Raw genomic sequence first — 14,480 nt, forward strand, 5'->3', positions numbered from 1 at the left:
GGGACAGGGCCATTGGCACCATCTGCCAGGGGCTGCTGAGCTGCGGCTGCTCTGGCCGCGCCAGGACCACTGTTCAGATGGTCCCCGGGGCCAGCTGCACCAGTCGCTGTTTGGGGAGTCCCTGGGGCCAGCGGCCCCAGCGGTGGCCAGTGTGGTTGGCCCCGGGGCCACTCCAGCAGCAGCTACTGTGACTGGCTGTGGGGCCACCTGAGCGGCTGGCTGCAAAACGGCTCCAGCAGCAGCCAATGTGGCTGACCCTGGGGCTACCTGAACAGCTGGCCCCAGAGCCAGCTGCTTGGGCAGCCCTGGGGTCAGGCACACTGACCGCTGCAGAAGTCACGGAGGTTGCGGAAAACCTGTGATTTCCGTGACCTCCATGACAAACACAGAGCCCTACAAATGCTGCTTCTGTTAACCCACTCAGCAACAGCTGACACTCAGCAGGGACATTAAGGGTCTGATTCTGAGTTCTTCCATTCCTGAGCTTACTTTTAAGACACCTTTATGCTTCCTGTATTCTGGGGCAGTCACAGATTTATCTGGCCCCTACTGTAAGTGAGAGCAGGTCAGCTCTAATGAAGCCCTTTTTGCCTGGCCGATTGTTAGGGTTGCCAACTTTCTAATTGCACACCTCTGGGCTGAGGCAGGGGGTTGGGGTGTGGGAGGAGGTACGGGCTGGGGACTGGGAATGCGGGCTCCGGGATGGGAATGAGGGGTTCAGGGTGCAGGAGGGAGCTCTGGGCTGGGGCAGGGGGTTAGGGTGTGTGTGGGGGGGCTGAGGGCTCTGGTTGGGGGTGCGGGTGGGGTTGGGTCTGAGGGATTTAGAGTGGAGGAAGGGGTTGGGAGCTGAGGCGGGGGTTGGGGCACAGGAGGGGGTTCATGGCATGGGCTCCAGGAAGGAGTTTGGGTGCAGAAGAGGGCTCGGGGCAGGAGGTTGGGGCACGGGTTCTGGGAAGGAGTTTGTGTGCAGGAGGGAGGTCGGCAGGAGGTAGGGGTGCAGGAGGGGGTGCAGGTTCTGGGAGGTAGTTTGGATGCAGGAAGGAGCTTAGGGCTGGGGCAGTGGTGTAGGAGGGGTTTCGGGGTGCAGGCTCTGAGCAACGCTCACCTCGGGCAGCTCAAGGAGACTCCGTGGCCATCCCACTGCCTAGGAACAGAGGGACATGTCACTGTTTCCAGGGAGCCACACAGAGCCAGGTACGGAGCCTGCCAGCCCCAAGCCAACCAGACTTTTAATGGCCCAGTCAGCAGTACTGACCGAAGCCGCCAGGATCTCTTTTCGACTGAGCGTTCCAGTCAAAAAACGGACACCTGGCAACCATACCGATAGAGAATAGGGAATACAAAGAGTCTAGTGCACTCAGTCCTGGCCCACCTTGAGCACCAAGGACTGGGAAAGGGATGAACATATAGCTTATCTGGCAGCTGGTTTTGTTAAGTTTTATTGGAAGGAGGAATGGTGACTCAGTTACTAGGAAAAAAGAAAAGGAGTACTTGTGGCACCTTAGAGACTTAGCTCACGAAAGCTTATGCTCAAATAAATTGGTTAGTCTCTAAGGTGCCACAAGTACTCCTTTTCTTTTTGCGAATACAGACTAACACGGCTGTTACTCTGAAACCTATCAGTTACTAGGGTTATTTCTACCTCCTTGCAAGAAGTATCATGGGATTATTAGTATCTGTCTGGAATTTCCGCAAGACATAAGCAGAAAGAATTTGGTTTAACAGCTTGTCCTAATGACAGCACCTTTAATAGTGCAAGACACAACCCTTCCACTGGAGTACAGTATAGACATTATATCCTAATGTCATAAGTTCACTTGTTCTGGAAATACTTGGGTTCATGTCCAGATACAAAAATTCTAAACATTAATCCTTACAAACAGTTTTTCTGTTTGTTTTAAGAGTCCAAACCAAAACTATTGAGTAGAGCTGTTTTGGAAATGTCCATTTCCCCAAATCTCAGCCTACCCACCCCTACACAAAAAGTTTAGGTGAAAGTGGGGGAATGGGAAGCATTCATCAAAATTTCAGGATTTTGTTAACTGGCTAAAATTTTCAGATTTTTGATTGTTTAAGGGAAATTTCTGTGGGAAATGTCAATTTTCTTTTTGACAAATTAGCTATTTTCCATTAAATTAAATTAAATTAAACTTGGACAGAAAAGTCCCTAGCAGCTATAAGAAAAGGAGGACTTGTGGCACCTTAGAGACTAACCAATTTATTTGAGCATAAACTTTCGTGAGCTACAGCTCACTTCATCGGGTGAATGCAGTGGGAAAAAAAATGCAGCTATGTAGTTGGGTCTATTTTAATATATGTATCATTAGCATGAATGGGAGTTGTCCCCAGAAGTCATGTGTGCTCCATTGAAAAAATAAACTAACATCCTTTGGATTGTATTTAATAGGTTCTGAAGAAATGTTGTATGAGAGGTTTTATTTTTGAAAAATTCTCAGAAATTTGAACCTCACAGTGATAGAAGAAAGGTTAGCGATGGAGTCTGTCATGTTCCCACAAGAATATGCTCACATTAAAGAGATTAACAACTGGCTAACAGATAGGTCTCAAAAATGCTATGGTTAACAGGGAAACATCATAGAATATCAGGGTTGGAAGGGAACTCAGGAGGTCATCTAGTCCAACCCCCTGCTCAAAGCAGGACCAATCCCCAATTCAATCATCCCAGCCAGGGCTTTGTCAAGCCTGACCTTAAAAACTTCTAAGGAAGGAGATTCCACCACCTCCCTAGGCAACGCATTCCAGTGTTTCACCACCCTCCTAGTGAAAAAGTTTTTCCTAATATCCAACCTAAACCTCCCACACTGCAACTTGAGACCATTACTCCTTGTCCTGTCATCTTCTACCACTGAGAATAGTCTAGAACCATCCTCTTTGGAACCACCTCTCAGGTAGTTGAAAGCAGCTATCAAATCCCCCCTCATTCTTCTCTTCTGCAGATTAAACAATCCCAGTTCCCTCAGCCTCTCCTCATAACTCATGTGTTCCAGACCCCTAATCATTTTTGTTGCCCTTCGCTGGACTCTCTCCAATTTTTCCACATCCTTCTTGTAGTGTGGGGCCCAAAACTGGACACAGTACTCCAGATGAGGCCTCACCAATGTCAAATAGAGGGGAATGATCATGTCCCTCGATCTGCTAGCTATGCCCCTACTTATACATCCCAAAATGCCATTGGCCTTCTTGGCAACAAGGGCACACTGTTGACTCATATCCAGCTTCTCGTCCACTGTCACCCCTAGGTCCTTTTCCGCAGAACTGCTGCCTAGCCATTCGGTCCCTAGTCTGTAGTGGTGCATTGGATTCTTCCGTCCTAAGTGCAGGACCCTGCACTTATCCTTGTTGAACCTCATCAGATTTCTTTTGGCCCAATCCTCCAATTTGTCTAGGGCCCTCTGTATCCTATCCCTGCCCTCCAGCGTATCTACCACTCCTCCTAGTTTAGTATCATCCGCAAATTTGCTGAGAGTACAATCCACACCAGATCATTTGTGAAGATATTGAACAAAACCGGCCCCAGGACTGACCCTTGGGGGACTCCACTTGATACCGGCTGCCATCTAGACATGGAGCCATTGATCACTACCCCTTGAGCCCGACAATCTAGCCAACTTTCTACCCACCTTATAGTGCATTCATCCAGCCCAGACTTCTTTAACTTGCTGACAAGAATACTGTGGGAGACCGTGTCAAAAGCTTTGCTAAAGTCAAGAAACAATACATCCACTGCTTTCCCTTCATCCACAGAACCAGTAATCTCATCATAGAAGGCGATTAGATTAGTCAGGCATGACCTTCCCTTGGTGAATCCATGCTGACTGTTCCTGATCACTTTCCTCTCGTGTAAGTGCTTCAGGATTGATTCCTTGAGGACCTGCTCCATGATTTTTCCAGGGACTGAGGTAAGGCTGACTGGCCTGTAGTTCCCAGGATCCTCCTTCTTCCCTTTTTTAAAGATGGGCACTACATTAGCCCATCATGAAGTATACGTGTTTCTACTGGTGTCTCTTAGGGATTGGTTCTTGGCCCCTATGCTATTTAATGTTTTATCAATGACCTGAAAAAAATATGCAATTATCAATGATAAAGTTTGCAGATGACCCAAAAGTTGGGGAAAGGGTCAATATTGAAGAGGACAGGTCACTGATTCAGAATGATCTGGATTGCTTGGTAAACTGGCTGCAGGCAAACAATATGCATTTTAATACAGCTAAATATAAATGTATTCATCTAGGAACAAAGAATATGGGTCAAACTTACAGGATGGGGGACTCTAACATGGGAAGCAGTGAGTCTAAAAAAGATTTCAGGGTGTGGTGGATGATGAGCTGAACATGAGCTCCCAGTGTTATGATGTAGCCAAAAGAGCTAATGCAATCATAGGATGCATAAATAGGGGAATCTCATGTAAGAGCTGAGAGGTTATTTTACCTCTGTATTTGACACTGGAGCGGCCACTGCTGGAATACTGTGTCCAGCTCTGGTGCCCAAAGGTTAAGAAGGATGTTGATAAATTGGAGAGGGTTCAGGGAAGAGCCACAAAAATGATTAAAGGGTTAGAAAACATGCCTTATAGTGATTGAGCTCTTTGACAGGTTTCAGAGTAGCAGCCGTGTTAGTTTGTATTTGCAAAAGAAAAGGAGTACTTGTGGCACCTTAGAGACTAACAAATTTATTTGAGCATAAGCTTTCGTGAGCTACAGCTCACTACATCAGATGCATTCAGTGGAAAATACAGTGGGGAGATTTATATATAGAGAGAACATGAAACAATGGGTGTTACTATACACACTGTAACGAGAGTGATCACTTAAGGTGAGCTATGCTCAAATAAGTTTGTTATTCTCTAAGGTGCCACAAGTACTCCTTTTCTTGAGCTCTTTGAATCTATCTATTTAGTTTAACAAAGAGAATGTTAAGGGTTGAATAATTATAGTCTATTATTACCTTCTTGGGGAATGAATATTTAATAACAGGCTCTCAAATCTAACAGAGAACGATATAACAATCCAATGGCTGGAAGTTTAAGGGAAATTCAGACTGGAAAACAGGTATATATTTTTAACAGTAAAAGTAACTAACCATTGGAACAATTTACAAAGGGTTATGGTGGAGTCTCCATCACTGGCAATTTTTGAACCCTGGTTGGATGTTCTAAAAGATCTGCTCTAGGAATTATTTTGGGCAAGTTCTATAACCTGTATTATACAGGAGGTAAGATTAGATGATCACAGTGCTCCCTTCTGGCCTTGGAATCTATGAACTTCAGTTAAATAGCTTTGGCTTGTTCCAATTTGTTTCTTACTTTTTGTGAGCTTTGTTGCATGTAAGTTGTGCCTCTGCATGGGGGAAGATACCCTTCAGTCCCCTGACCCTCCAGTTCTTCAGCATTCACAGGAAGACCTGTAACTGAGGGCTAGATCCACAAAGGGATGTTTAGGTGCCTAGAAAAATCACTGAAACACTAATGGGATCCACAAAGCCTGAGTTAGGCACCTAAACTCCCTATACAATGCATGGGGAGAGAGAGGCATCTCAGGTCAGATTTTTAAAAAATTATTTAGATGCCTAGTAGGATTTTCAAAGGCATCTAGGCACCAATCACCCCTTGAAATGAATGAGTTTTAGGCATCTAGGTGCTTTTGAAAATTCCACTACGTGCCTAAATACCTTTAAAAATCTTGCCCTTAAAAACATCCACAAAAGCCAACGTGCTAGGTAGGCTGATGCCTGAGCTAACCGCTGCAGAAAGGAGTGTTCACCAAGTTCAGCCCCTAAATTCAGGCTGCAGGGAGGTGCCTGTTTCAGCTTATAATTCACAGCCAGGAACCTTCTCCTGGAGAGGAACAGTTTAGGTGGAGTACAGAAGTTGACGGGAGAGCGCTAGGGGATTGATTTATTGCATCTATACTAGACGCAATAAATCGATCCCCACTGGATCAATCGCTGCCCACCAATCCTGTGGGTAGTGTAGACATACCCTAAGTTATTTCTTGTGAGAAGTTAGGTGCCGGCCTAACTCCACACAAAACAACCATAAGGAGCAGGACCTGCCTTTAGCCCACAGGTTAGTGGACTTACCCAGAATGCATGAGATCTCAGTTCAGTTCTTCACTCTGCCTGAGAAGAAGAGACTTGAAGAGGGGTTTCTCAGCTCTCTAGTTAGTGCCATAATCACTAGATTATAGACTGATTCTCACTCTCTGGCCCAATTAAAGAGGAACAGCTTCAACAAGAGATACTGAGAGATTCCTATATCGGAGTACCCCTGTGGTTAGGCCACTTACCTGAGAGGTGGGGAATGCCAGATCAAATCTCTCCTCCGGGGGGTAGGGGGAGATTGAACTAGGATCTTTCAGAGCCTGGGTGAGTGTAATAACCATTGGATTATAAAGGGAGGTCATCCCCTTCTCCAGGGATTATATGTGGAGTTAGGCAGCCTCTGAGTATGCCTACTGAAAAGGCAGACAAGAAAGGCGGAGGAACACCTCTATTCCCCTGGTTTGGGATCACGCTGGGGTTCAGGCATTTGGATGCCTAGAGTGAGGCAGCAACATGCATGCCCTGATGCAAAAATTGAGGTGCTTACAGAGCTTTTACAGCAAAAGTTTAGGTGTCAAGTGAGTTTAGATATCTGCAGGCTGAGGCACCAGCTGAGTGGGGAGTTTGTGGATCCCAGTGGTGTATAAGACTGAGACTGAGATACCTAAATCCCTTCGTGGATCTGGCCCTAAGAGAACTGATAGGTATCAGCTCAAAGAGTAACTTCTTTACCTTGTTTAGAATTCATGCATTGTTTTTCTCCCTGCTTGTTAAATTGTGAATGTAGGTTTTAAAATTATCTATTAAATTAAGCTGCCTTGTGTACAACTGTGGTATCCTAGTCTCCTCTCCTGTTAAGATGAGGTTTGCTGACCAGTTAATGTCACTCTATGGTCCAGTTCAGCGTCATTTTTAGTTTTTTTTCTGTTTTTAGTCACCAAACTGCCCTACTTTCTTACATTAGGGCTTCTTTTCAAATACTATTGCAAACAATGGCTTTGTGACTTGGGAACTGGACAGTTCACTGCAGTGAATGGCTGTGCACCTCTGAAAAGCCATACTGATGCACACCAACTCTTGTACACAGAGATTAACATTCATCATAAAATTAATCTTTTTTTATCTAAAGATTATGTGTGGCTTGACTTTTTTTTCTCCTCAACTCCCTTGCATCTTAAAATTGAATACAGTATATACACAAGAAAGGCTCAAGATTTGTTATGATCTAGCTGCCAGGCTTTTTCCCTATCACATTACACTTACAGTATTTATTAAGGCTGGGATCATGTCCGTTGTCAGATGATTTTTCAGTATGAAAATTAAAATATCAACTAAGACTAATTAGAGAAAGGAATTACATAGGATAAAGGTCAGGGGAACTTACAATATTCAAACGTAAAAGCAAAACCTAGCTCCAATTTCCTTTTAAAACTAAGTGAATTGTAAATTCCGTTTTTCTTTAAAGAACAAAAAGCTCTACATGTACACATTTTTAGGTGACATTTCAACAGTGGTTCACACAGGAGACAGGCAGGTCTGTTCTTCAGGCTAAGGCAAGAGAAGATTAAATTAAGAACAAAATGCTTTCGTATGAATTTTCCCTAATGTGAACCATGCAAAAGCAAAGAAGCCAGGTGGAATCTTCTCTTTGTTTTACCATCCTGGATTTTTCAAACTATATGATCTGATGGTCATATATACACAACCATCCTATAACACTGAAGGTGTCCTAGTTGTTTGAACTTATCATTGTTGTTTTGAGAGCTACCAACAAATCAATACTGATAAACCGCAGTGATAGACTTCTTCCACAGGATACACTCATCATCAACCTTTTTGGTGTAACTGCTATTAAATCAAATCTATGCAGGAAGTTGTTCAGAAAACTGAGACTCCCAAATATGTAACTTGTGGACTTGTCCATAAAAGCAGCAATAGCATCTAAGATGCCCCTTTTCATTAGCTGTTCTAAAATAGTGATTTAAATATTACTGTCTGTTTCAGATGTAGACACAGCTCCAGCAAAATCACCTGTGTCCCGAAAGACTGAAAAGTCAGCAGAACCAACTGGGACAATTCAGGAACAGAGTCAACAGCCCAATAATGACAAAGATGAGGATGCTAAGTAAGTAATTACTATAAAAGATTGTTGATTTTTCTTCTTGACATCTGGTAATAACTTTACACTGCTGTGTCCTGTACTTAGGCTTGGCAGAATTTAATTTTAATTTTGATAGATTGAATGTTTCTATAAGCATTTTTTATTTTTATCAATTTCAATTGTCACAATTGCACTAAGGTATGGTTTTAAAGCTTTTTTTTCCTATTTTTATTTATATTTCACAGTTGTGGGAAATTATGGGGGGGGGAGTCAGCTATTGTTTATTTAATGACAGATTCAAAAGAATTAAAGCTTTATAACATGGATTGTATATTTTAAAATGTGATGTTGACAAAGTAAATAACCTTAAATCAAAATAAGCTTTCAAATAACATTTTTGCTCTGTAAATTCCAAATATCGATTGAAAATTTTTGTTGGTTTGTGTGCGTACAGTGAAATTGATGTTTACTATTAAAATTTAATTTTTCCAAGTCTATTATATTACAGTTCTCTATTAGGCCCTCAGATAGCATGGTAATGACACAATATAAGAACCTGAATATATTACTGTTATCTCCTGTAATTCTATGACAACCATCAGCATGCCACCACAAATGAAATTTCTCATGTATCATGCACTTTTGATAACTTCACCTGTACTCAGTATGCTAATCTAGCTATTCCCACCCACCTCACCCTCAATTCAAGCACTGATAAGAGCAATTTGCTGTCCTCAGTGAATTACTTTAGACCTCAGTTCCTCCTGTGCCACTGACATATTGGGCAGTCCCCCACTGATTACAATCACTCCCTAGTCATGGTACTTCTTCCCAGTTGAAACTAGCACATTGAATATCCTCTGTCACTGTCTCCCACCAGTTCTTCCTTTGGCCTTCCTCACTTTCTCTTGCCACCCTCAGCTACTCCTTAGCATCTCTCCCATCATTAATATGGAGTATATGACCCAGATGCCTGAGCATTCTCTGTATGATATTTTATAACATGTCCTGCTCTGTGAGCTCCCTTACTCTTACATTTGTTATTCTGTCTTTCCATGACATATTTAGTATCTTTCTGAGCCATCTGTGATGAGCAGCCTCCAATCTCTTTGTTAGCTACTAGCATTGGCTAGTCTCTGCGCTGTATTGTACTGAGCACACTACAATCAAATGGTATAATCTGACCTTTAGTTTGGTGTGGAGACCTCTGTTTGACCAGATATTGTTCATCCTTCCAAAAGTGGTGTTTGCTTTTCCTAATTTCATAGGAAAATCTTTAAGCACAGCCACTTTCAAATGTCACCACACTCCCTAGATAGCGGAACTCTGTTAGATTTTCTTTTCCATCCACGTACAGCTTTGCATCTGTTGCCCAACCTCCTACCTTCATAATCTTGGTTCTCTCTGCATTTACTTTCAATCCAGTTTTGCTGCTCACTGTTCTACTTCTGTAAGCACAGTAATTCCATTCTGCAGCATACTTATAAAGCAATGTTGTTGGCAAAGTCAGGTCCAGTGACTCATCTCAGCTAATCCATTTTACGCTGTCCACAATGTCTTTTGTTGCTCGCTTCATCATCCCATTTATTAGTAATGCAACCAAGCTTGGAGAAAGTTCCAGCTTCAATTTATGTTTTGTTGTCATTTTTAAGTTAAAAATAAATGCAAATCTTGGAAAAGGAGTATGCTTGAACTATAACCATTATGCGTATGCTCACAGAGCCAGATGAAAATTCCTCCTGCTTACATTTACTCATCATACTTTATAACTATCCAGAATACAAAGAAGCAGTCATTCCCTGACCTGCTATTTATAGAGAAGATTAACTATTTCCTGGTTTTCAGCAAGAGAGCTCTTAGTACAACAACCAGGAATAAATGAGCAAAATAGTAATGCACACTCCTCTAGAAAGAATATATTTGACACAAATACTCCCACTAGAATGATTGGAAATCTTATAAATAACTTGGCAATTTAAATGTGAATCAACAGATCAACAATAAAAACCCAGGTAAAGCGCATTCATTGTGCCATTGCTTTGTATGTGATTATAGGCCTGCTGTTCCTTTTTGAGTTGTGTCACCATGGTTAACATGCTTGTGAAACAATATGCTTGTGAAACAATAAAAGCGTGTACTGCTTAATTAACAGGAGAGAAGAGTCAGCCTGTGAAGTAGATTTTTCTTAACTCCTGTAGGTATGCCCTGTTTTGCCCACTATATTTTGTTTTTCATAGAATATCTATTTATTACCCACTAAGAGTCAAAGCATAATAAGGGGATGATTGCTCTTCTGTAGGATTAGAAGTCATGAGTATGCATGTTGGAATGCCCTGAATGGACATACTATGGATCAGATGCTACATTTTGTGTATGTAAAGGCTGATGCACACATGACCCCAGACAACCCACACTTCACAAAAGCTGCACTGTTATGGTTATAACAGATCAATAAATGCTTGCATTAGAGACAGTTTAATTTTTTTTAAATTGTTAGAGCACTGGCAGTGTATTCAATACAATACAAAAATTGTGGGGGACAGAGGATTTTTCCACTAGTAGCTTGCAGTATAAGGGCTCAGTCCTGCAAACACATATATGAGCAACATAAGTCATGGGCATAATCCCACTGAAGCCAGCAGAACTACTCACAAGTGTAAGCATTTACAGGATTGGGTCATGAGTGTACTGTATCCATCTTCCAATTCATCTGTATTAAATTAGCTTTTAACTCATGATGCAGCACTTCCTGTCTTTTTTGTGAATCTCATCCGAAAGAACAAATCAATTTATTATCTTGTTGGATGAGTCACTTAGCTCCTAGCAGTGATAGTATTCACCCCTGGAAATTTCCATGGATGCTGTTTGTCCATTAGCAAGAAAAATGACCTGTTTGGGGCTTTGCATGTCAGCACTCTGATTTTGAAATATAAAAAAATTAATTGTGATGGACACTAATAAAGAGTAGGCAGACATAGCTTCCTTAGTAGGCAGACGTAGATTCCTTAGTGACATCTAAGCATTATGTCTAAAAAGGGGAGATGGCCTATGTGCTGTGTAGCTGAATGATGACTCAGTCACTGAAACTTTAATGTCTGTTTCCTAATGATTCAGATAAGGATTCGATACTAGTCTGGCTTGTCCATTAATATATTGTTTTTCACCCCACCTATAACAAAACAATGGGTTATTTCTATGAATAACTTTTTGCTGAGATATGGCAATCTCTTCTTGGGGGCTAAGTATATGCAGTCTCTTCACAGCAGGGACAGTGAGAACAGTCTAGCATTCAGAATCTTATCAGCATTCTAATAGGAGTTAAGTCTTGGAATAACAAGACAATTGCAGCTGTAATGATATTTAAAGATTACTGTGTATAGACACACTGAAAAGTTTTAAAATGGAATATACACTATGTACTGAATAAAACCAAATTGCCACATACACACACATGAACACAGCAAAGGTTGCATCTAATCTTTGCTCCTTTTCATATTTTCTATGTAAAAATGTTGCGTTTTGGTTTTAGCAATTTTAAATTTGAATTTGGAACTTGTCTTTTTCAGTGTGCGACAAGGACCTTAAAATGATTTATAAAAACCACAACCACTGCAGAAAACTTATAATTGGCCGAGCAAAGCAAGGTCTAACACTCAGTGATATTTTTGTTTGTAATGCATTAACTTTGGAATGCTGCATCTGATCTATGCCAAGATTTTAGTGAATGTTCTAGGGACCAATAGGCACAACTCTACTGATTCTGGTGTAAATTGGAACACCAGAAAATTCTGTACTTGTGGCACCTTAGAGACTAACCAAGGTGCCACAAGTACTCCTTTTCTTTTTGCAAATACAGACTAACACGGCTGTTACTCTGAAACCAGAAAATTCTGATTCACAGCAAAAATCAGGTCCCCCAGACTGCCTGGTTCTGTAGACAGAGGAATCTTTCTAAGGAGATCAGAGGCAACAGCTTAACTTGCCACATATGGAAATCAGCTGAAGCCTGGATTCCAAAAATAAAAGAATCTTATAGGGAGGGTCTGTAGGGTTGCCCCTCTCCTAGGTACAGAAAACCAGGGCAAGGGGAAGGGCTGTCTGGGACTCCATGAGAGGGTGGGGCTTGGTGCCGCTCATTTCTTCCACACCCTTCTAACATTTAAAATGGTGACACACAAAGGAGTATGAGGGGAGAGGACTAAAACATCAATGGGCACCCTATGGTGCTGGAACTAGGGCAGCTGCCGCACTCTCTGACTTGAAATTATAATAACAAACACCAAATAGATGGTTTCCATCATCAGCACCCCCACTATAAAAATTGTTCCAGCACCCCTGTGGGCCCCTCATACCCAGACCTGGCCCACCTTTCCCTCGTGAAACCATCGACGGGCCCCACAGCCCCCCACACCCTGAGCCGGGCCCAAGGAGAAGCACTTTACCCTCCCTCCAGTAGGGATGCCGCCTGTCCAGGTTTTTCCAGGACTGTCCTTTCTTTAAGTTGGTGTCCCAGGAAATCACTAAGTCTTCCCAAAACATTAAAAGTCCTGGATTTGCTACCTCCCGTTTCCCTGCCCTCAGCCTGCCTTTCTCTGGGAGTTTCCCCTTCATACAAGGGGCCACCCAGGAAGTTTTTGGAAAGCATAGGGGACAATTTCCTGGTGCAAGTGCTAGAGGAGCCAACTAGGGGAAGAGCTTTTCTTGACCTGCTGCTCACAAACCGGGAAGAATTAGTAGGGGAAGCGAAAGTGGATGGGAATCTGGGAGGCAGTGACCATGAGTTGGTTGAGTTCAGGATCCTGACACAGGGAAGAAAGGTAAGCTGCAGGATACGGACCCTGGACTTCAGGAAAGCAGACTTCGACTCCCTCAGGGAACGGATGGGTAGGATCCCCTGGGGGACTAACATGAAGGGGAAAGGAGTCCAGGAGAGCTGGCTGTATTTCAAGGAATCCCTGTTGAGGTTACAGGGGCAAACCATCCCGATGTGTTGAAAGAATAGTAAATATGGCATGCGACCAGCTTGGCTTAATGGTGAAATCCTAGCGGATCTTAAACATAAAAAAGAAGCTTACAAGAAGTGGAAGGTTGGACATATGACCAGGGAAGAGTATAAAAATATTGCTCGGGCATGTAGGAATGAAATCAGGAAGGCCAAATTGCACCTGGAGCTGCAGCTAGCGAGAGATGTCAAGAGTAACAAGAAGGGTTTCTTCAGGTATTTTGGCAACAAGAAGAAAGCCAAGGAAAGTGTGGGCCCCTTACTGAATGAGGGAGGCAACCTAGTGACAGAGGATGTGGAAAAAGCTAATGTACTCAATGCTTTTTTTGCCTCTATCTTCACTAACAAGGTCAGCTCCCAGACTGCTGTGCTAGGCATCACAACATGGGGAATAGATGGCCAGCCCTCTGTGGAGAAAGAGGTGGTTAGGGACTATTTAGAAAAGCTGGACGTGCACAAGTCCATGGGGCCGAACGAGTTGCATCCGAGAGTGCTAAAGGAATTGGCGGCTGTGATTGCAGAGCCATTGGCCATTATCTTTGAAAACTCGTGGCGAACGGGGGAAGTCCCAGATGACTGGAAAAAGGCTAATGTAGTGCCAGTCTTTAAAAAAGGGAAGAAGGAGGATCCTGAGAACTACAGGCCAGTCAGCGTCACCTCAGTCCTCAGAAAAGTCATGGAGCAGGTCCTCAAGGAGTCAATCCTGAAGCACTTACATGAGAGGAAAGTGATCAGGAACAGTCAGCATGAATTCACCAAGGGAAGGTCATGCCTGACTAATCTAATCACCTTCTATGATGAGATTACTGGTTCTGTGGATGAAGGGAAAGCAGTGGATGTATTGTTTCTTGACTTTAGCAAAGCTTTTGACACGGTCTCCCACAGTATTTTTGTCAGCAAGTTAAAGAAGTCTGGGCTGGATGAATGCACTATAAGGTGGGTAGAAAGTTGGCTAGATTGTCGGGCTCAAGGGGTAGTGATCAATGGCTCCATGTCTCGTTGGCAGCCGGTGTCAAGTGGAGTGCCCCCGGGGTCGGTCCTGGGGCCGGTTTTGTTCAATATCTTCATAAATGATCTGGAGGATGGTGTGGATTGCATTCTCAGCAAATTTGCGGATGATACTAAACTGGAAGGAGTGGTAGATACGCTAGAGGGCAGGGATAGGATACAGAGGGACCTAGACAAATTGGAGGATTGGGCCAAAAGAAATCTGATGAGGTTCAATAAGGATAAGTGCAGGGTCCTGCACTTAGGACGGAAGAACCCAATGCACAGCTACAGACTAGGGACCGAATGGCTAGGCAGCAGTTCTGCGGA

The 14,480-nt window shown here is 43.1% G+C and overlaps 1 protein-coding gene across 1 annotated transcript in view; it reads left to right on the forward strand.

The window, feature by feature from the left end:
• Positions 1-14,480, forward strand: part of CNGB3 (cyclic nucleotide gated channel subunit beta 3) — a 121,293-nt gene that overhangs the window by 22,328 nt on the left and 84,485 nt on the right. Inside the window, exon 4 of the mRNA XM_077808675.1 lies at positions 8,065-8,185. Within this exon, the coding sequence (XP_077664801.1) occupies positions 8,065-8,185 (121 nt within the window). The remainder of the gene's footprint in view (positions 1-8,064; positions 8,186-14,480) is intronic.

This window comes from Eretmochelys imbricata, chromosome 2, assembly GCF_965152235.1.
Source record: "Eretmochelys imbricata isolate rEreImb1 chromosome 2, rEreImb1.hap1, whole genome shotgun sequence".
In the NCBI taxonomy this organism is placed as follows: domain Eukaryota; kingdom Metazoa; phylum Chordata; order Testudines; family Cheloniidae; genus Eretmochelys; species Eretmochelys imbricata.